At 41.3% G+C, this 23,838-nt stretch overlaps 1 protein-coding gene across 1 annotated transcript; it reads left to right on the forward strand.

Moving 5' to 3' along the window:
* The first annotated feature begins 338 nt into the window (after positions 1-338).
* Positions 339-21,657, forward strand: LOC146619224 (rho guanine nucleotide exchange factor TIAM1-like). Its single transcript, XM_085370265.1, has 25 exons — positions 339-1,226; positions 2,193-2,652; positions 3,018-3,190; positions 3,390-3,614; positions 4,977-5,162; positions 6,371-6,517; positions 6,648-6,722; positions 7,131-7,301; positions 7,473-7,577; positions 8,006-8,087; positions 8,293-8,379; positions 9,354-9,566; positions 11,299-11,399; positions 15,954-16,139; positions 17,030-17,098; positions 17,438-17,563; positions 17,666-17,774; positions 18,581-18,760; positions 18,845-18,963; positions 19,058-19,166; positions 20,060-20,118; positions 20,252-20,357; positions 20,480-20,567; positions 20,680-20,852; positions 21,071-21,657. The coding sequence occupies exons 1-25, from the start codon at positions 339-341 to the stop codon at positions 21,595-21,597; spliced, it is 4,764 nt and encodes a 1,587-aa protein (XP_085226391.1). The 3' UTR covers positions 21,598-21,657.
* The last annotated feature ends 2,181 nt before the right edge of the window (positions 21,658-23,838 follow it).

A 23,838-nucleotide genomic window follows, 5' to 3' on the forward strand; every position in this document is an offset into this window, starting at 1 on the left:
AGGATGGAAACAACATGTCATGTTCCGTCTTTACGGGTCCATATCTGTAGACAGATTTGTTGAAAGAGTACAAATATTTAGCTAAGCCACACATAATTAAGAGCACACAGGTTTTGTACTGATTTTTCATCTAGATATCTGTTTTTCAGAGGTTTGTGGATTATACCAGCCAAAGGAACAAACTGTCTTAAGATCCAGTGACAAAATGCCAGAAAAGTCATTACGGCCCTGCAGGTAAAACACCATTCAGATACAATTCTTTTCTTCTGTATGTCTCTCCTTCATGTCCCCCTAGGTTTATTTAATCTGTTTCCCCCTGTCCGTTTAGCCTTTGAATCATGGGAAATGCTGAGAGCCAGAATGGGGACCATGCCCTCTATGGACGTGGCTATTTGTCACGTAAGCACATGTCTCGGTCTCTTCGCATCTCCAACAAGCAGTCCAGACGCTCTCGCCATGCTTCATCAGGAAAAATAGAGCACAGGAACTCTGAGACAAGCACGCGCTCAAGTAGCACACCCAGCATCCCACAGTCCCTGGCTGACAATGGCCTGGAACCCTTCAATGAGACAAATATCCTCCCAGACTTTGGAAGCCCCATTTGGGTGGACCGGGTGGCCATGAATCTGCGTCCAGTATCCTTTTACAATGACCTGGCCAATCCCTCAATGCACATAACCCTACCTGGTCCCATGGCAGAGGAGGTGCAGGATGAAGATATGTACGCAGGTGAAGTGAAATACCTCCAGAAAACCCCAGACTGCTCCAAGGAGACTGTTGGCTTCAAGAAGAGGTCTAAATCTGCAGACATGTGGCGAGATGACAGCCTGGAGTTCTCCCTGTCTGATGTCAGTCAAGATCACTTGACCAGCACAGAGGAGATTATAGACTTGACTAACGAGAGGGACTTCACTGGCTGCGAAGGCCACCTGCAGTCCAGCCCAACAGACTCCACTGACAGGGCAAACTCACTGGATGAGCTGTATAGCCAGATGAGTCCTGCCTCCAGGCAACTCCATGGCCGCTATGCAAAGTGGCACAACACCAACAGGGCTATCAGGGAGGGTGAGGACGATAAAATGCTATCTCCATCAGACGAGGATGGAAACACCTACGGTGCATACACCCTTCCCTGCCGACGTTCACACTGCTTGTCTGAAGGCCTGACCAGCCACCAAGTTGAAATGTGTGCCAGCATGCAGGGCAGGAGGGCGCAGACTATACAGGTAAGATCTGTAACTATTTTATAATGTACTGCTTGTTTGCACATTAAATTTAGCTTTAAAAAAGTAATTGAAATGTGGTTATTAGAAAACAGTAAAAATTCGAGTGCTGATGAATTTTTGATAGCCTGTTGGATACATATATGTCAAGGACCTTCCTTTGTTTAATGCCGTCGTGGATATTCTGTTCTGTTTTGGACAGAGCATGAAAAGCTGTGCTAAATCTGAAATGATCTAGTAGTAGTACAGCTCCCTTCATTCACTTCCCCAATGAATCTGTGAGTTTGTTCCGCTTCAGTCACCTCACAATAAGCTGTTAAAACAAACTGAGTGTAAAAAGAAAGCTTGTGTGGGACGAGGGAGTCGTAGTTTCCTGAAGAAACTGTTGTTTTTCTTGTGAGAGGAGATTGCGATGATGGGAGGGGGCGAGCACAGCCTAAAGTCACTCTCTGTTAGAAATACCTCGGCCTTTGTTATGATAATGAAGGGAGGCCTGTGGAAGAGTGTAACAGTAAAACGTGCATTGGTGGCCCTGTCTCTACGGGGCACAGTCAACTCTGGTGAATGGAGCTCTGGACCGCATGATTAGGTCATGTGACCAGATGGAGATACCAAGCTCAGTGTAACCCCCTTCATCTCCCAGGAGCCTTTGACCATGTGGGTAGGAGAGGGCAGACCCTGTGGTGCCACAGGCCGGGCAGGCTGTGCTCACACAACGGCAGACGCTTTGCTGTTGGCAATTAATTTTAAGCAGAAACTCAGGGTTAGACAACCTGTGGGCTCTCATTAAGCATCTGTTTTTTGTTTGTTTTTTTGCAACATGTTTGCTTTTCAAAAATGCTTCTATCCTTTATTTAGAGATAGACGATCAGGTGAGGGCAGCGGTTGTTAATGACCAGCTGCCCTCTTAGTGATGAACAAGAAGCTGTGATGCCGTCTCACCTGTTTTGTGCTTCTGCCACAACTCAGGATGTCACAGGCGGGGAGGGCAGCGAATATGAGGACAGCGGCATCGACGGGGTGACGGTGGAGCCGGAGCACCAGTCTCGCCGCTACAAGACCATGTCGGCCTCCTTCTCTGTGTTCTCAGTGCATGGCAGGAACATGTTCACTGGCAGTGACAGCGGGAGCAGCAGTGGCGGCGGAGGGGCCAGCGAGTGCGTTCAGGGCGTGTACGAAAACTTCCGTCAGGAACTACAGATGAGCTCCTGCCAGACTGAGAGCTTGGAGGAGGCGGGGTCTGCCCTAAGTGATGAGCAGAGCACTATGAGCTCCGCCTACCAGTCCGACCTCTTACTCAGTGTTGTCCAAGGGATGGTGCGCAAAGCTGGCAAACTTGCTGTTAAGAACTTCCTTGTGCATAAGAAAAACAAGAAAGTGGAGTCAGCCACAAGGCGCAAGTGGAAGAGTTACTGGGTTTCTCTCAAAGGTGTGTCATGGCCTCAGTGGTATCATTAAATTTACATTTTATTGCACTGCAATCCTGTAATGTCAGCCTGTGACATCCTGCTCATGCAAGATAATATGTTTGATGCTATTTAGTTACATGCTGACATTCAAAAGGGAGAGCAAAGGTTTACTTCAAATAAGATTTCTTTAAGGCATTATGTCACTGGACTGGACTTGAAATCAATTTAGAAGCCTGTGTTTAATAAAGCCTTTCTCCCTGACTCTTGCCATGCTGCACTTCTTAATGTTGGCCACTGGAGAGCAGAATTAAATTGCTTGAGGAAATCTGACTTTCTTGTAAAACTAAATAATTAAATCAACAGTTCCATTGTGTTGGTTTTCCAGGTTGCACGCTCTTCTTCTATGAGACTGATGGACGTTCAGGAATTGACAACAACAGCAATCCCAAACATGCCATCTGGGTGGAGAACAGTATTGTCCAGGCTGTACCAGAACATCCCAAAAAGGACTTTGTGTTCTGCCTCAGCAATTCCCTGGGAGATGCTTTTCTGTTCCAGGTAAGAAAATGCATGTATGTCAACTGTTCTGTGAATAAATACAAATTTAATTTGCATACATTGCCCTGTATTGACTGTATTTTCTTTTTATGATCTTTAAAATTCTGGCCTTTTAATACATCAGGAGCAAAACAAAACAAAAACAAAGGAGTTTGTGTGCTGTGTAACCTTTGACCTTTCATGGTCCCTCCCCCTGTAGACCTGCAGCCAGACAGAGCTGGAAAACTGGATCACAGCCATCCACTCAGCATGTGCCACTACTGTCGCCCGCCAGCATCACAGAGAGGACACTGTTCGGCTACTTCGCGCCGAGATCAAGAAGCTCGAGCAGAAGATCGACATGGACGAGAAGATGAAGAAGATGGGAGACATGCAGCTGTCTGCTGTCACTGACACCAAGAAGAGGAAGACGATCCTGGATCAAGTAGGTGTCATGCTACTTTCTTCTTTGAGCTCATGTCAGGCAGGTGTGCAGGGGGAAAACATTTCTGAACAAGGCATGGAAAGACGACTTACTGCTATATTATTTCTGATTACAAATCACCTTTCTATAAAAATAGATTATTTCAAAAGAAAACAGTGAAGTTAAACAAAGTTTTACCAGTTTGATTTCTTAATGCGTCTCTATAACTTCAATACTGATAGAAAGTATATATGAAAAAATGGGTTGAGTAGCTTCAAAAAACACCTGGAATGCAACATAGTGACTCCTAGCTTGGCTGAATATTTATCAAATAAGGATGGAAGTATGAAAAATGCCAAATATAACTGTGCCCCATCAGTCAGTTTTAGTTGTGACATACTTGTTTTTCAAATTTAAGCTTTTGCCCATCCCTCCTAGTAATCAGCCCACAAAAGTTCAGTTTTGTCTGGATTCATAAGCATGTCAGGAAGACGTATAAAAAAAGCATTATATCTATTTAAGAGCTCTTAAGACATCTGTTAAACCTCAATGAGAACCAATCCTGAGGAATCTTTAGCTTAATTAAAAAATGCTAAAGATCATTTTTAGTGATATTTTAGCTATTGTTACAATACTTACAGATATCAAATGTAAGTATGTATTTCAGTCTTGTATCCTCAGGTTTTTAATACATGGAATATGAGGAAAAGAGAGAAGCAGGGAGCAATGAGAGAGGATTAAGTTGCAGATTTAGAGGAATCATCCGCTAGAGGCTGCTAATGCTACAAATGTAACAGCCCCCAGATTGCTTTTTATTTTTCTTATTGTAATATGCACTTTGCTCTGGTCAGCCTGACATTCTCAATTAATTGCAAAGTTCATATTGTCTTTAATGGGTCTGTTTACAGAAAGGGGAGAGATCGCTGTTGTTTGGTCCGTTTGGTAGTGGCTGGTTGGAGCTGTTCTGTTTGGCAGTGTCAGGTTTCAAATTGTGAGAACTGAATGGATGTAGGACTGCTCCTTAGAAAGCTGAAACGCTCCCAGCCTCTATCTGCCAGTGGAATGCGCAGTATTGTTTCTTTCTCGTCTCTGGGCTACTTGGCAGTAATACAGAGCACTCTGCCATGGAGCTGGCCGCCTATTCCAAACACCAGTGCAGGACCATGACAGGGAGGGGACAGCCCAGTGAATAATCACAATGTCCTGCTCTACTGCCCCAATAAACATCAAACCATTAGGCACAGAGAGAGTGCAGGTTGGCAACACTTTGAGAAAAGTGGTAACAGAGCTTCTATGGAAGTGAGGAGATGCCCCATCTTAGTCTGAAGTTGACAGACAAGGGCATTAATGAACTATTACTGTTGTGTCCCTCTCAACCTGCAGATATTCTTGTGGGAGCAGAACCTGGAGCAGTTTCACATGGATTTATTTCGCTTTAGATGCTACCTGGCCAGCCTGCAAGGAGGAGAGCTGCCTAACCCCAAACGCCTTCTGGCTTTTGCCTCTCGCCCCACCAAGCTGGCAATGGGCCGGCTGGGTATATTCTCGGTCTCTTCCTTCCATGCATTGGTAAATATTCTCTTCTTTATTTTTGCTGCTGAAGCAAACACAATGGCATATTTTAGTGTCCTTTTCAATTTCTTTTTTTTGTGGAAAAAGAGACCTGGAGACCTCAAAAATGTACCTTGGAATTGATTATTATATTGGGGACAAACATCTATCTAAAGTGCACTTAAGTAACAGTAGCTGTCGCTGTTGCAGAGCTCAAACCTGTTCTCATAGTGTTAGTAAAGGACTGTGAAATCTCACTCAAAATACACTTTGGCATCACTGAGCACATCCAGTGATGCTCTTGGCAGGACAGTCGAGTCCAAAAACTACAATGCATTGTGTCAAACCACGCTTTTCTTTTTTAAAAATAACGACTATGCTATTTATGAGCTCGGGTCTCACGTAGGTCACCCGTTTGTGAGGGTTTTAGTTCCGTTTTGGCCTCCCACTGCTGCTGCAAAGAGGTTATGTACTTCACATCTAAAAGCACTAGTAGTAAAAGAAAACATCTGATTTTTTAGCGATGTTTCGCAGATCACTGAGGTGCTTTTTCCCTCACCACCACCAACGCAGTGCTACAGAGCAGGTGGGTGTTTGAGCTGGGAGATAGCAGTTAAGGATGTCTAACAAAAGACAACTGCTAAGAGCTTTCCTACGCTTTCACTCCTCTTGAATTTACTCTGTATCAGCACTGTGCACTCACCAGAATGGCCTGCAAAGTGTTGACAGAACAAATGACAGAATGAGTGCCTAGGCTAGTTTTAGAGCCTGCTGCAGGCACAGTGCTGATATGTTTAATTCAGTATTTATTTAAAAAAAAAAAAACCAAACCTTTTACTTATTTCTTAATAGTTAAGCAGCCTAAAAAATGTCCAAGTCTAGTTTTCATGCATAATATTTGACTACTCTATATCTGTATGATTAACACGACCATTTATTCAGTCACTTAAGACAAGGTAATTTCCATAAACCACTCAGTGAAATGTTCCTTGATCACTTTTTTTATATACTCAGTTTTATTTCTTCTTTCTCTTTTTGTCAGAACTGTAGCTTTCCTCTCTTGAATATTTATGATTTTATTTATTTTAAAACCCCCTAAAATATGCTGATATGCTGCACTTCTCAAGTCATTTTGGCAAAATGGGATTTGACGCGAGGTCAAACAGATAGCTGTCGATCTCATTTGATCCGTTTTTGACCCCACTTCGCCATGTTACGTTTTCCAGGTGGCAGCCCGCACAGAGACCGGAGTGAGACGGCGAACGCAGGCCATGTCTCGTTCCTGCAGTAAGCGCAAGAGCAGGTTCTCTTCCCTCTGGGGTCTGGACACTACCTCAAAGAAAAAGACAAAAGCCCACCCAACGGTCAGCCAGGTCTGTGAAGTGTTCCACCTCCTTCCAAAATTTCCGCGCTTAATCACAGCTGACAAGTTACTTTTGCCCATTTCTCAAGCATCCATCCTACCTGACTGGTAACTTGCCATTTTGTTGTTTGCTCCTGCAGGTTTTTGCTGATGGTGAAGAGCCCATTAAAAAGCCAGTAGATGGCATATATGTTGATCCTGCTAAGGAAAACACAGTAAGGATGAATAATTCAGTTATCTGTTTGCATTCATTTGTCAGTGAGCAGTTGGTCAAACAGAAGTGCGAACTTCCTCAACAAAATATGTGGCCAACATTGACATCAGTGAAATATTACCCCTTAATGTATTCTGAGTAAGCGCCAGAGCCAAAGTGAAGAGCTTACAAGCTGTGACAGCTACTCAGGAAAATTAGAGCTTTTAATTTTTCTTTCATTCCCCATTTAAGCAAATGCACTATATGGCTTGGAAAGTGTATTCCGACTACTCTGTGATTTAGAAGGAAGATGCAAAGTATTGGTGAAGATGGATTATTTTGGAGACTATTTTAGAAGTATTATCTAATTTGAAGAAGTCAGACCTTGCAGTAAAGTGTGTTTAATTACTTTGGATGTCTCCATTTCAAGAAAAGTGAGGAGGGAACTGTGAAAAGCCTTCCACGACCCAGCACAGAGAGCGATATCTGGGTTCCTGACCACCTTACACCCTCCTGGGTATGTCTCCCAAATGACCAGCCCGTGCTAACAATCATCCAGCCAGGAGAGTCTGCACTGTGTGTTCTCGAGTCCATCTGCAAGGTAAAAAAAACACAGAGCCTCGAATGAGCTACGGTTTAAAGCGATATTCATAAGACGCTTAAACTGAAAGCCACACTGAGCCAGAGAAATACCATCTGTTAGGAAAACATGAAAGATATCTCACTGCTGCGATTCTGGATAAATTTCTGTCTTTTTGTGCTCATCCCACAGGCTCATCAGCTCGATCCCACTAAACACTACTTACGACTCAAATTCCTTATAGAAAATCAAGTGCAATTCTACATTCCCAAACCAGAGGAGGATATATGTGACTTGGTATGTCACTGATATCTTGAATATGATCTTTCCTCCCCTCACAGGCTGTTTTGAAAATGAGTCAAGGTCAAGAAATGTATTTAAAAAAATGTCAGGAGTTGATTTACAATGTATTAGGAATTACAATAGGAAAAAAATACTACAGCAACAAGGTTTATAATAAATAAAACTGTGCCTGGGAGATCCATGCACCAAAAATAATCATGGAGAAGCTTTATAAACAATATCTGTAACCTCTTTTGTAATTAAATCATGTAATCATGACATAGCAAAGAAACTCCTCTATAAAGAGCTGCTAGAGCTGCTTTGTCTGAAAGTACAGAAAATTAATGGCCTCCTTCCATGCTGTCAATAGCCCACCCACCACGTCATGAATGAAGTAGGCTGTTGTTTCAGGATGTATAATGACTTCCTTTTGTTCCTTGCAGCTGTACAAAGAAATTGAGCTTTGCTCTAAAATAACTAAAGTAATCCAGTTTGACAGAGATGAATCCTGCATGATTGGTTACGGTAAGAATAATTTTCTATCTTTATTTAGAATGCTGCAATGAAGTCAGTGTTAAAGACTCGTATTTCTGTTTTCTTCAGCATAAGAATTGATTTTCTTTGACCTTTTGTTAACCATCCCTATTTGTCCCTCTGATGCTTGGCTAATATCATCATTTTCTCTCTCTCTCTGCTTTTCTTTCTCTTCACATTTCCCTTTTGTGTTCAGGTTTCTCCATTTCGGTGGTGGAGGAGGATGGAGTACAGCAGCTCTACATCACTGATGTAAAGGCAGGGGGATTAGCCTTTGCTAAAGGTTAATTATCCTTCATTTCTACTGAAAGAACTCTTCCTAAACACACTTTGTATCTAATAAGCCACACTTTAAAGGAAAATATAAACAATGCAGGTTGCCTTAGCTGCTTTTAGTGCTTCTCCATTTTCTCACATCAAGGCCAGGAGAGTTTTCATCTCCTGCTTGGTTTCTCTTTCGAAAAATGCATTAGCACGTTTATTCAACAGGTAGAGAAGGTTTTAGAGGACACAACACTTCTCAAGGGTGCTGATTACTATAATCATGCCTCTCACTGGCCTTTATGAAGAATTATGTTGAATCTGACACTTAACAACGGCTGCTTCACACTGGCTCTCCTGTAATGAAGCTGAAGAGCTGAATGATGTCAAAATAAAGATAAAGAGCATTGATCCCAGAACAATTATGACTGATGTTGGACAACAAGTGTTAATGTGTTACTGGCTAATATTTCACAAAAAATAGAGAAACGGGTCATGCCTGTGGGGCTGAAATTAAAACAACAGTCTCCAAAGTTGTAGATTGTGGCTCAAGAGTTGGGAGTTTGTCCGGTTTGAGCCCCGGCTTGGACAGTCTCGGTCGTTGTGTCCTTGGGCAAGACACTTCACCCGTTGCCTACTGGTGGTGGTCAGAGGGCCCGGTGGCGCCAGTGTCCGGCAGCCTCGCCTCTGTCAGTGCGCCCCAGGGTGGCTGTGGCTACAATGTAGCTTGCCATCACCAGTGTGTGAATGTGTGTGTGAATGGGTGGATGACTGGTTGTGTAAAGCGCTTTGGGGTCCTTAGGGACTAGTAAAGCGCTATACAAATACATTTTACTTAAAACACCATTTGAACATTTCAAGCAGGAGTTGTTTGATTATTGCTAAAGATTAGGTCATTACGATCTGATATTAGAGAACATTTTTTTTAGTAAATGAAGGAACAGGAGACCGTAAACTGGAGCTGATGCTGAAAGCTGGTTGTGCATGTTTTTGCAGGTCTGAACGCAGGGGATGAAATACTTCAGTTAAATGGAAAAGACTCCCATAGTCTTAATTTCTCTGACATGAAAGCAGCATTCTCTCAGGCTTCACTGGCTCTGACAGTCAACACCTTGCCTGCGGTGGACCGCCGTCAGCTCTGCTACTTGCCGCCACGCCGCTCAGATGCAGAGGAGGATCTCTACACTGACATTTTCTCCCAAAGTCAAGGTAAAAGGAAAAAAGACACAAATGGTATACTTTAACATTATGCAGTGCTGTGTGGAGTTTAGTCAACCTTTCTTTCTTTTGCTGGGGAAAAAAGTGCAGTGATTTACTGAAATATATGCAAACATAAATGATACTACAGTCAATAAATAACAACAGGATTGAAAGTCAATATTTGCTTTGAATTCCTTTATTCTTTAGCACAGAACTCTTTTCTTTCTTTTCTTTTGAAGTCTCTTAGCCAAGCTTATTTTAATTTCTTTAAGTAGTCTTCAGGAATAGTTCCAGGCTTTCCCGGCTTGAAGGACATTTAAAGCTCTTCTTTCGATGTTGGCTGCTTTTGGTTTCGTTCTCTGTCACAATATTTGTTGCAGCCCAAGCTTTGGGAAGGCCAATCCATGGCTGGTAGTTTTCCATTGTGTGTTTTTTCTATCCAGGTTTGCTTTTGTTGAATTAACAGTATGTTTGGGATCACTGTCATGCTGAAAAATGAAGCTCTTGCCGTTAAGACACTTTCCAAATGCGTAATGATGGTATCTGATGGTGTTTTCCTAAATTCTTAATTTCCAACATCACTAGTTGAAATGCAGCCCCAAACCACCACAGAGCCGCCACTGTTTCATAGATGCCTGTAGACACTTTCTGATGTACCTTTCTCCTGACCTTCTCCACATACATGTACATTCATTCACTTCATAAGATCCGCTGCCACTGATTTTCTGAAGTCTGCCTTTTTCTCCCCGATGCCCACCCTTCTACTTCTACGACCATTTCCGATTAGGCTTTAGTGAGGAGCAGATGGATCAAATGAAGGACCAGATTCATCTCTCTGGTCCTCATATTTGTGCTGAATTTTTTTTCCTGTTTCTGGAAGACTTTCACCTACTGTACATAGATTTTTAGGCATGCCGCTTTTTCCTCCACTTGCTCTGTTTTTGGGGGTTTTTTTAGGCTACACTGTACACCATGCAGAGAGATGCCAAGTTTTTGGATAACAGCTATTTTGGAATCACAATTTTGGTCCAGAAATACAATTGCATCTTTGTAGGACAGATTAAGAGGGCCACATTAACAAAAAATGTAGATTCCTGAAAATGGTCAGGTACAGGGATTGGATGAAAAAGCAGCCAATGCCCACAGAAAGATCTCAACTTTCAGAAAGTGTGAAGAATGACTGCGCAAGACCACTTTAATGAATTACAAGAAACTCCAGCTTCTTGGAAGCCAAACATAAAGATATGATGGATGGCTCAACACTTTTGCACAGTACTGTATTTCACTTACTAATTTAAAGTGCCACTGGTGCTTCCATCCTTGCATGTTTATAGGTCCAATTAGCAGAGGTTAATGAACAGTTTAAATTCAATTCCCACAAATCTAAAGCGTATCAAAGCCATCAGATGCTCACAGTGTGGTGATGTTTACGTACTCACCTGGCATGTAAATGAATCAGAAGCGTGCAAGTAGGCAAATCTCAAGCGTATATTTTATTTCCATGCAAGAAGAACTGACTTTCAGACCATCATCCTTAGCGACATCAGTTTCATTAATGCAAACACAACAGATTTACTGGATTTAAATGAGGAAAAATAGGACATTCTGAGCAGTTAGCTTAGTGGATTAGTTTAGGAAGGTCTTAAATCGTAATAAAATGACAAGGCAAGTAAATGTATTAATCTAATTTAAAGGGGGGGGCTTTTGTGACGCATATACATGACTGTTTTGTTTCTCTCAGAGGAAATCCTGGATGATGGAGTTGGACTGTTTCTGGAGAGCTCAGGAGACAGCCTGGATGACGACTCTGAGATCTTCAGTGAGTTCGACGAGTGCACAAAGGTAAGAGCACAATGTTTATCATCACTTTTATTATTATTATTCTTAGTGTCATCACAGAAAACATCTGACAACCAAGCTTTCGTGTAATATTGCAGCGCCTATGCTTCTTTTCCGTCCTTGTTCTTTACAGCACACCTCTTAGCTCTGGTATTATGAAAAAGCACTCACAGGCATTTCGCTTTGCCACAGTTTGACTCACCATCTGTTACTGGCTCATTTTATCTTGTTTATGAAAGCAGAGCAGCATCCATAATCAACATGAGGGTGTTAACCCCATGCTTCTCAACACATCTTATGCACTGGAGACAAAGGACAGGAGAAATGATTTGCTTTGAATGAAACAGCCGAGTGATGGATGGGTTTGATTAAGCTTGCATTGTTATTGCTTGATTATGCGAGGTTAGTAGGACCAGGTAATAACTGGGGGTGGATTCATTTTTAGCTATAAATGAACAGAGACAAGTTTAAAATAGAAAGCACAGAGCACTACTGCCAAGACAAGCAAATAAGTCTCAAAGACCAACGTGTTGCTGTTAAAGTGCTATGACTAACAAAGATGTCTAATTCGAAAAAAATGGAAGAAGAAGAAAGGCGAAAAAATAGTTAAAGCGGCAGTCCTTAATCTGCTCTCTGTAACCGACTTCAAAGGATCACTGGGCACTTGCTCATGAAATGCTGAATGAAAGCACTGATGTGCTCTTGTAGATTAGTTTATCTCTCATCTCTTATGACAACACTTGATAACGACATCATTTCTCATTGTACCCGGTTAAATTGGGAGCTCACTGCAAGAGCTCCAAGGATCAATGTGATATCCTCAGACATCCTACTTACCCTTCAAATTCAGGGCTGGTTACATGACTGCTTCTTTATACGTTGTCTGTTTTAATCACGCCGTTGAACTTGTCTTGCTTAATGAGCAGCAGTTAATCAAGTGCAGCTCTGTAACTGCCTTTGTAATTATTAATGATATTATAGGGATGAGGAAAACGAGTCTAGATTATGAGTAAACTGAAGGACAAAATCTGTGGTTAAGATTGTGATCTGCTCTGTTAAATACTGCTTTTTCAGCTATTTTTTTTTCTTTAAAAAAACATTGATTGCTTTCATTCTCCTTTGGGCTTTCTGTTTGAAAATTAACCGATAGGTTCCTTTTGTGAGATCAGAACTCGCTTTTTTCTTTGTGTAGCATTGACGGTATGTGAATCATTAAAAAGATGGCCCTGTGAAAAACCTCAAAGCAAAGAAAAGCTGAGATTTATGTCCTACAGGCTCAATAGAGAAGAACTCAGTGTGGCATCATTTTGTGATCTGAATAACAGCCTCTAAACTGTTTAGCTGTACACTCCCATCTCTCAATGACAAATGTGGAGTCTTTATGTGGGGCATTCTGGGAAAGTAGGAAATTACTGACTGAGTCAAACAGGACACACAGTGGAAAGCAAGTCATGCAATTCAGTTGTTATGCGGGGGGGGGGGGGGACTGGATGTTTGGTGAAAACAGCAAGTGTGTATTTTTCTTCCTCACTGCTATGGTATTTTCAGAGCTTGTAACTTAATCACAGGGACCATTGCTTCTTTTGTTACTTGTTAAATGCTGCACGGCAGTTCACCCCCTCTCCAGCCTGCTCCTCAGCAGCTCCCCTCTCCCCTTTTCCTGAAATCCTGCATTTGTATTCTACTGCGGCGTGGCTTACCCAGTCAATCCTGCTCCACTGCAGCCTTGAGGAGACTCTTTCCCTCCTGCTCCTTTGCTCTCTCCCCGGTCTGGAGGATTATCGAGACTAATTTACAATGCTGCTAGAGTTGACCAGATCTTCACACTCACACAGTGTGCCTAAGTTTACCCAGCCTGTAGAGAAGAGAGAGAGCCAGAGAGAGAAAACAGCAGAGTACTGGTGACAAAGCTACAGCAGACTGTGAAGGAGCAAAAGAAGGGGAGTTGGAAGGCTCTAAGTGCTGGTGGGCGGAGAGGAGGAGGCTGAGCAGCTCCACTCATCCTTCATCACAAGCACCACAGCATCTTCTCCTGTTTTTTTTTTTTTGTTTTTTTTAAACCAGGGAAGACAAAAGGGCTCAGAAATGTATTGGAGAGACACAGTGTAGACTTTGCTCTTTCTAAAGCCCGGAGTCTTTGTTTTCTCTCTGGTACTTTAACTGACGCTGGCTGTCCATCTGCACCCGGCTATGTCTATCCTGAAGTGGAGCAAGCACAGCAAGCGCTCCACAGACTCCATCTATGACATGCTTCATCTGGTGAGCCTCTTTTCTTTCATGCACGTCGTTTTTTTTACCTGCTTAATTCTTGGTGCTGCTGTGATAGCTGTTGTCTCATTCCAGTGAGAAGAAAAACAAAATCACCTGTCCTTCTCAGTGTTAGTTTCACACCTCTCGCTGGCTGCTGTAGACCAATGGCAGGAAGCTGTGAGTCACTGTCGCCGCAGAGTTGCCCCATAATCACTGGAATGCTCCAGGAGATGCCAAAATAAAATACTGCATATAGGAGCCCATGCTCTACAAGTCTTACTGCAGATGACTTGGACTTTATGCGACTTGGACAATCTACTGACTATTTCTGAGTTTCTCTCTTAGCACCTTAAGCTGCGATATCGGGCTTCAGTTTCAGAGAACAGACATGCAGTCTTCTCCTTACGCCATGCTTTTATGCTTTGAAGTAGTTTATTTCCCCCAGCAAATAAAATATAGATTAAAAAATCTGTGACAGGTTTTTACATTTACACATTGTTCTTTTAAATAGATACAGAAGCCTGTGATTTTCTTTTTTCTCCCCCTCTGTACTTTCTCTCCTTTCTAACATGTCATAAGTGTCCAAGCACCCAAAGCTGTCATAGTGTTAATTAGCCTAGATTGTGAAGAGCATGTCTTGACTGTGACTGTCTTACTAGGCTTAGTAAAACTTTGCAAAATGTTCAGAAAAGAAACAGATTTGAATTTTCCCCTTTTTCTGCACTCTTGCAATCTGTTTGTGCATTTCCATCTATCATTTCATGCTCAATTTTATGTGTAATGTACTGGACCTTACATATCATCAGCTCTAAGTTTCATAAGACTTTTTTTTAAAAAAAACTTTTATTTTATTTTTTTAACTAAATCACTCTCTACATCCAGTTGGTTTTACTTACAAAGTATGTGTTGTGTTCACTCTGACCAAAAAATATCACATCTAACAAATCACAAAGCATTTGTGAATTAGTGTAAGATCCATTTGCAACATTGCATTTACAGACACAGCACCTCCTAGTTCATCTGTTTATGTGAGAGCTGCCTGCTTAATTTGGGAACATTGTCAAGAGGAACAAATGGCTGTCGTGCCTCACATATCAATGTCTCTTTGATTAGATAACAAAGCTGATAACCACGGTCATTTGCAAAGCTGCACGGGAATATCTGTAACAGTTGCTGGATAACAGTATTCTTCTTGTACTCTGTTCTTCTCGCTCTTGCATTTTTCCATCATATTTTTGTGAATGACGGCAAAGAACATCAGGACTATGGCCGTTTTTCATCAGCATTTTGGTAAATATTGGAAAAATTGCACACGCATTGCTTTTTAGAGACAGCAGAATCCTTATGTTTGTTTGTCTAAAACTAAAAACAAAGTTTAGATGTGAAGACTGACAGCAGCTAAGATCATAATTGGGTTTTCTAATATGAGAACCACAACCTTTCATCCTCTGCAGCTATGTTGATGTATAATCTCAGTATTTCACAGGGGAGCCTATAGGTGTGAGAGGACAAATTGTTTCTGTCCAGCCTGTAAAACTCCATATAAAACAAAGCACACATCTCTCAGCTTCCAGTTATGAACTCAATAATGACTACAGCTCCTAGTGGTCCCTGTTATGTGACTGTCTCATTTGATCTTTATCATGTACTTTCAAATGAAGTCTGGCCTCACAGAGTGAATAAGGCTTTGATGGATATGATTTATGCTCTTTGTGCTTTCTGCTTTGTGTTTGTATTGATTTTTTTTTTTTTTTTTAAAGCCAAAATGCCAGTTTATATTTAGGGATGCTGAGGCTGTGGCCAAAGTAACAAGTACTAGTTCAGCCATGTAGGCTGCTACTGAGTGGGGTCTATTTTTTACCCAAAATGATAGTCTAATGCACATCAGCGCTGGTCACCACGGCAACCCATACTGTATGTGGACAGACACCGTTGTGTGTATATTTTGATTCTGTGAAAGAGCTGAATCATTACACCACCGATCCATCAGTAGGAGGAAAACATCAGGGAAAAGAGCGATGTGAGTGAGAGGGAGGTGGAAAGTCATTGTTATGACAGACTGAAAATAGACCAAATTAGTGCAAATGATTTTTTTTTTTTTAGAGCTGCCTCACTGCCTCTTTCCAGGCTCAGTTGCTGTACAGTCATGGATGTGTGCACAACAGTAGGTAGAAAGTGGCATCTGCTTCCTAATGTTTGCGGCTCCCACCTTTGTGAACATTGCCGTTTTCTTTTATGAAGGATTTTATCACTCTTGCCTTTGAAACGCTCATCTTTTTTTGGTTGTTTTTCCCCCCTTTCTTGCAGAGCACGGAGCAGGTCGCCGCTTTCTGCCGCAGTCTCCATGACATGAATTCCTTGGAGTGTGTGTCCTCTTCGCCGAGCCCGGAATCGCCTTTTCCACCTCCTGCAACTCCCAGACAGCTCTCTGATGCCGACAAGCTCCGCAAAGTCATCTGTGAACTCGTGGAGACCGAACGCACCTATGTCAAAGTCAGTATCACTCATCTTACTTGTAGGAGGCAGATGGTGTTTGTGAGTGTGCATGTTCCTCCTGTCCATCGATCGATATTTCTGTCTGCCTTAGGTCGTGTTAGGCTTCCACATTACCCATTCAACATGACCTATCCATATTTATCTCTGTGTCTCGGGAGATATGAGCAGGACACAGCTGTGCCCTTGCTTGGATATTGCCTAATCTTTTTCAGCCCAGTATAAATATGGCTCAGTGGAATAACTGGGTTAGCGATGCTATATAATGGAATAATTTAGACTAACTAAAATGTTATGCCCTATTTCACGGGCCACAGATATAGTTATTATAGAAATTATACTGCAAGTGACTGATGGTGTATTGTTCAAACAGACATGTGGGTGCATTTTTATGTCTGTGTGTCTTGTAGTAGGAGTTGCAGTTTTGTTGCTAATGCAATAAATACAGGCAAAACACTTGAAGGGGTTTTGATTTCAAGTTGACAAAGCTTTAATGCAATACCACATAATGTGTTTTGTTTGCTACAAGTTTGAGCACGTCATTTGGAGTCAGTCTCATGTTACTTTTGATTGCCAGGCATTTGTTCATTTCTTAGGCTTTCTACATTTCAGCTCACGTTTGTATTACCAGAGTCATCTACTTAATTTGGTTTCCATATAGCCGTTCTTTCTGAAGAAAAAGGCACCCACCAGCTGCTTTTGGTTTGAGCTTGAATTACTTATTTGTCCTGGTGTCTGACTATCCCTTTCTATACCTGTTGATTTGTTAAAAATGTCAAAGCCTTATTTAAAAATGCATTTTTTTGTGTGTGTCCATATTTCACACGGTGGCACAAGGCAAACCTGAGTAAAGCACAATTTACCGACTCTTTTTCATGGTTTTCTTGCAGGATCTTAATTGCCTCATTGGGAGATATTTAACCCCACTGCAGAAAGAGACCTTCCTTACTCAGGATGAGGTATGTCAAATGCTCCCCATGTGCCTTTATGGGGTCCAGGCTTTTAAATGCCAGTACTGTTGAAATGTTCTAAGAAAAGTAGGTTACATAATCATGTGAAGTGCAGCTCTGTGTGAGGACAAGAGGGTTGGATGATGTGTGAGAGAGATGGGATGTTTGAAAATAACATGTTTTATCTGCACTTTCAACAACGAGGTTCATTTGGTTATATTCAATTTTTGGACATTTTTGTGGTTTAACTGGTAGCAAGTGATTAATAAAAATAATATTTTGAAATGCACTGGAAGGTGTTAAAATTCTTTCTTTATTTCAAATCATCTCAAATAATTTTTCTTTCAGCTGGATGTTCTGTTTGGTAACTTGCCAGAAATGGTGGAGTTCCAAGTCGAGTTTCTCAAGACTCTGGAAGACGGGACGAGACTGGTTCCTGATTTGGAGAAACTGGAGAGAGTGGATCAGTTTAAGGTATGCACTTATTCTTTGAAATATACAGCAAAAGACTAGCAACAGGTATTTAAAGACCCGACAAAGTCTTTGAATTACTGGTTGTGTGACTCCTTTTTACAGAAAATCCTCTTCTCCCTCGGAGGCTCTTTCCTGTACTATGCAGACCGGTTTAAGATCTACAGTGCTTTCTGCGCCAGCCACACCAAAGTCCCTAAGGTCCTCGTGAAGGGTGAGTAAATGTGCTTCAGAGATGCATCCCTCCTTAAAGGAGAAAGGATGCATTTAGGCTCCCAGGGCTAAAAGCTTTGCACAAATGTATGGTATATAATGAGCAGTCTCGAACACTGTCTTCTAAGCTAGTACACCCACTCCCTTCAGGACTTGACTGGATGGCTTTGTTTTCTGCATTTACATTCAGTGAGTCAACTGGTTATCTGCCACACTGTTTAAGGAGGTGCTATTAGAATAAAGCTGTTTTGTTTTTCTTTTTCTTTTTTTTTGAAACAGTAAACAGATTTTTGTTCTGCCCACTCATGTTTAGCTGCTGTTCGATAAAAATGACCCTTCTGTAAAAACAAAACAATTCAGACCTTTTGATGTGGCTTCTAATCTCTAATGCAAGACAAAGCATGCTTGTACGCCAGTAATCTGCATAATATCAGGCTAAACATAAGCAAGCAGACAACAAACTTATAGATCTCACCCCAACCGGTCGCAGCAGATGGCCGCCCCTCCCTCAGCCTGGTTCTGCCGGAGGTTTCTTCCTGTTAAAAGGGAGTTTTTCCTTCCCACTGTCGCCAAAGTGCTTGCTCATAGGGGGTCATATGATTGTTGGGTTTTTCTCTGTATCTATGAAGCGCCTTGAGGCGACTTTTGTTGTGATTTGGCGCTATATAAATAAAATTGAATTGAATAGACCATTAGTGAAAATACTAGGAATCCAATGTTTATCAGTTACATAGAGGATAATTAAAAGTAGGTAAATAGGTAACATATGGAGGCGTTTCACTAAGTGTTCTTTTTCGGTCATTCCAGCCAAAACTGACCCCAATTTTAAGGCCTTTCTGGATGAACGAAACCCCAAGCAGCAGCACTCTTCCACACTGGAGTCTTACCTAATCAAACCCATACAGAGGGTTCTCAAGTATCCCCTCCTGCTGAAGGAGCTCTTCTCGCTCACAGACCCAGACAGTGAAGAACATTACCACCTCGACGGTAAGACAAATTCTTATAGCAGATCTCAAAAATATGTACAATCCCAACAACCCGCCTCATAACGCGATTTGTGCTGGACTGCAGTTGCCATGAAAGCCATGAACAAGGTTGCCAGCCACATCAATGAAATGCAGAAGATCCACGAGGAGTTTGGAGCTGTGTTTGATCAGCTTATCACAGAGCAGAGCAGTGAAAAGAAAGAGGTAGATCGGAGAAACCTGGCTTGGTTCTGTTATGTTAACCAAAAATGACACGCAATTGGAGCAGATTGGTTGATTATGTCGTTCCAATTACCAGGTTGCTGATCTGTCAATGGGCGATCTGCTTCTCCACAACACTGTGACATGGATTAACCCACCTGCCTCCTTAGGAAAATGGAAAAAAGAACCCCAGATGGCTACATTTGGTATGGCAGGATTGTTGATTATGTAATAAATGAATAATAAGTGTATGTATGCTGTTTGGATTCCATCTAAAAATGTCAAAACATCTGATGAAAAATGACAAATTGACTGTGATGGCACAGTCACACACGTTGTGTAAAGCGTGCACATGCATCAGGGCACATTTTGGAAAGAACTGCCTAGTAATTATGGAAAAATTCAAATGCCTTACACTCCATAAGTGACAGATTAGCAGCATTTGACAACATTTCAGTTAACTGTAATGTGGGTTGCATAGCAGTGCAATAGTTAGCACTGTTGCCTCACAATGAGAAAGCTTAGTCAGTTATGGTCTCCCTGTGTGGAGTTTGCATGTTCTTCCTTTGCCCGTGTGGGTTTTCTTTAGGCTCTCTGGCTTCCTTTCACATCCAAAGACAGGCATGTTTGGTTAACTGGTGATTCTGAATTCCCCAATAATGTGAGGTAGACAAAGTACTTGGTCTAGAATAAAGTGCTGTAAAAATGTAGTGCTGTAAAAAAAGGTAGTCTAAAGTGCTTTGAGTAGTCAGACGGGCTAAAAAAACCCATGTGTATTAGTTGCCCCCCGACTTCTGACCATATATAGTATTAATAATAACAACAATGGTACTAATAATAATATTAACTAAGGTTTGGATAACCCCAAGGATGCTTTACAGAAGAGTAAAAATGAACTAAAACATATAAATAAACAAAAAAGTCTTTTCATTTTAGCAAGAATTGTTCACAATTGTGCACAAAAAAGAGACCAGTAACCCTTCCTATGTAGTTTTTAATGAACAGACCTGTTGTTAACTTCAAAGTTACATATGTTGATTTGACATGTGACCTGAACCCCAGTGATTACTAAGTCTTTTTTTCCACCAATGCTTTCTAGTGTTCAAAACAGCAGTGGTCTTTGTTTGCAAGGAGGGGTCCAAGCAGAAGAAGAAAATGGTAGGTTTTCACAAAAACAGGATTCCATCAGCAACACCAAACCCCAATCGCAAACACATTGTTGACTTGCCTTTCCTGTGGACCATTTTTTGTCTGTAAAAACAAAAACAAAAAATTCTTTACTTGACTGAAGGGAGGTTCCCACCGGGTCTCTGTATCTTCTGAAGAAAAAGATCCCTTCAGATTCCGTCACATGATCCCAACTGATGCCCTTCAAGTCCGGTCTATGACCAATGCAGGTATAGTAGATTACAAACTTTAGTAGCACACTAGTTCTAGCTTCAGTCCGACTAATGATTATCTCACAATATATTACCAGATTTCTACGTATATGAGACATTAGTGATGATTTCTCCCTCAGATGGCGAGGGCTCTGCTGTGTGTGAGATTATCCACACAAAATCGGAGTCAGAAGGAAGACCAGAAAGGACATTTCACTTGTGCTGCAGGTGAGGATTTCTGCTAAAGGAGGTTCAATTACACTGCAGATTACAGCTTGCCCACTACTGATAAAGTCCAGTCTGCTATCTAACGAAGTGACAAACTGTCTACCTTTCTCAGCTCTCCGGAGAGCAGAAAAGACTTTGTGAAGACAGTCCACTCCATCTTGCGAGAAAAGCATCGCCGGCAGCTCCTAAAAACAGAGAGCTTACCACTCAACCAGCAGTATGTACCCTTTGGAGGAAAACGGCTGTGTGCTCTGAAGGGAGCCCGCCCCACTATAAATAGAGCAGGTAAATGCCAGTCTGTAGATGCATTAACCCAACAGCTTCAAGTGCACAATTTATTTTTGACAGACAGGCAGAATCCTGTGGTTTTATCCTGAGTTTTTCATTTAAGGTTTTAACCAGTATTGTAGGAACATAATTACTTTCAACCAAACTCCAAAGGGATGTACTCAAAGTAGTAAGATCATAATAATTTATCTCTCTGATGTTCTGGGGTTTTGCAGCATCTGCCCCGACTAGGACTCTCGGCCGAAGGAAGTTAGTGCGCAACCGTTTCACCATAGACACGGATATTGTTTTTGATGGTGATCCTGAACAGCAAGACCTCGTTTCACCAGAGGAGCCTGGCTCAAAACGGTCCCAGCAGGATGAGGAACCAGATCAGCAGCAGCAGCAGCAGTCTGACTTGGCAGGTGACACAGACCGCTGGGTGGAAGAACAATTCGACCTAGAAGAATACGAAGATCAAGAAGAGGTGAAGGAAACTGACATCCTCAGTGACGACGACGACTTCTGCCAGACACCAACACCTGCGTCCATTGAGACTGACCTGGAGGCCCCAGTCATGGCTTTGACCTTGGAGGGTGTGGAAAGAGAGAAGATTAAATCCCCAACAGTCAGTGAGACATCTGACATGGCGAAGCAGAGAACCATGATCAATGACAAGACGGAGGATCAAAATCAGAAGGAGAAGGATGAGATTTGGGTAAGAAGGGAGCAATCAGGTTTATCCCCAGACTGTGCCACATAAAAGCAGATGCCAGAAGATAGACAGCGAGTGTTCTAGACAGCTTTACATGGGCTCCATAAAAACAAGTCATCACAAACAATGCATGAGCATTGATGTATATTGCACAGCTAGTAGAAGATATACCTTTCTTTATCTTATGCTGAATGCTTTTTTTTGTACAGGTAAGAATATTAGTGGAGCAATACAGGAATCCAGAGTGAGGGAGCTTTTCCTGAATCGAATGCTGTTACAGGAAAGTCAAGTGTAAGCTTTGAGGGTTGAAATAATGGTACAATCACAGAGTCTAATCAGTTGCTTTGATTGGCATGGTTTGCACATTTGGGCGGCATTCTTTAGTCCTGCCTGCTGTTGCCAAATTTGGGTATTGTGAGAACATAAATATTTGTTATGTCTGTGTTACTCAGAGATATTATCATAGTTAAGGGCTGTATATTATTTGTCCTTAAAGAAATAGAACAATTAATTGCAAAGGACCGTTGTCTTGCATAGTTTACTATACTTGTGGATTTTCACATGAATATACACTGACATGTTTTGAGTACAGACTTCCTGATGTATTTGATTTTGATTTGCTGTTTATTAACTTAAAGCTATCTTTTTACTCGGAGAGACAGCTTGTTCTTTTTTTGTTACATTTAATAGGATAATAGTGGAATTATGTAAAACTCCCCTTGTCAAAGAAGCAAGGGGATTTCATTGTTTTGATTTGGCATAATCCTGTTTTACTTGAATTTGGCTGTTTCACGTGTCTTTGTTTACTGTGAAACCGTTTTGGTGACATTTACTTTTCCTCTTCAGTATTACCACTCATACACATCGATACTTAACACTCCACTTGGAACCACTCAGTATTGTACATAATACATCTGGGGTCTGTTTCAGAAAGCAGGTTTAGTAAAATAGCTGACATTGTTAACCCTGTCACAAGAGAAAAAGTCAACAGTAGGTTTTCTTTAACAAATCTGTCCAGGAGTTTCTCCCTAAAGAAGGGCCTTGGATTCCCAGACAGATACGCCTTAATAAATGTGACTGTGTGGACATTTAGGCGCCTGTCAGGTTGTGAACCACTTCAAAGCACTGGAACATTTACCTTGTATTACTGTAGTAATCACAGTTTAGCACCAATTTGTATCAACATTTAGACACATCAAATACTCATTCATTAAACATGTGTCATGTAACGAGGAGTGAATAATGTTCATGATTACATGATTGTGTAAATACATGTCAGTAGAGCTGCAAATGAAATGACTAAGACTCTAAAAATAAACTAGCTATAGTTTAAAAGTGAGTTTTTACATATAAGCTGATATTGGTTTAGTATGGTCTGACAGCATTACATGTTGAGATATTTACAAACTTTAAAATACATCGGCTCACTATCATTAAATCTAGAGCCCATAGCTAAGAATTCCCATTCAGTTTGAACCTAGGCACAACCTCATATCCATATTTTATTCGCTTTATTTATTTCTGTCCCCATCGATTGAACCAGCCTTTTTTGAACCCTATCTCAGGGTTTATCAGTTCAGAGTTCAGGGTAAGCTTAGAGTTTGTAAACCTGCTTCCTGAAAGAGACTTCAGCTTCTTTAAAAAATGTCTTGTGTGTTCAAAATGATTGTTCACTAGTATTGGAATACAATGCAATGTTCTTATTTATTCATATGTAAATTAATTTGTTAGCACCAAACACAGTTGTTGTTTTTTTTTGTTTGTTTGTTTTTGTTTTTTTCCACTGAGAAAGTCCAAATTTGCTCAAGCAATCAAGGGAAAGACTTGCCGTGTGCAAAATGAAAGAAGTCATACTTGTAAACAATTCATTGTGCTACTAAGACTGCGTTTTTATTACTGTGTGTATATAGAAATGTACTGATATCATAATAAAAACAGTTGTTTCCTACTTATAATTTAACATGTGTGGTTGGTGTGGTTTTAATCAGCAGCCTCATTTACTCCCTGCAGCTCAGCAGATACCAAGTCTACAGGACCATTTTGTGATGGGAGAAAACAAAAATGTCAAGTCGACATGCTTGTAAACAACAGAACTAAGTGACTAATCGATGCTCAGCTACCTTAAAGCAACACTTAGAGACTGACTGCAATTGCAACAAGTGGAAAACTTAAAGCTGAACTTTAGAAGACATTAAGAGCCACTCAGAGTGTTTGCTAGCTTCGGCTCACTAAGTGTCTGAGTGATGGTGCGCAACCTAAATCGCCATTAACAGAGAAAACACAAAAATG

The sequence above is a fragment of the Diplotaxodon limnothrissa genome, linkage group LG14, assembly GCF_057381915.1.
Source record: "Diplotaxodon limnothrissa isolate DT_005_m linkage group LG14, D_limnothrissa_male_GT1.1, whole genome shotgun sequence".
NCBI lineage: Eukaryota > Metazoa > Chordata > Actinopteri > Cichliformes > Cichlidae > Diplotaxodon > Diplotaxodon limnothrissa.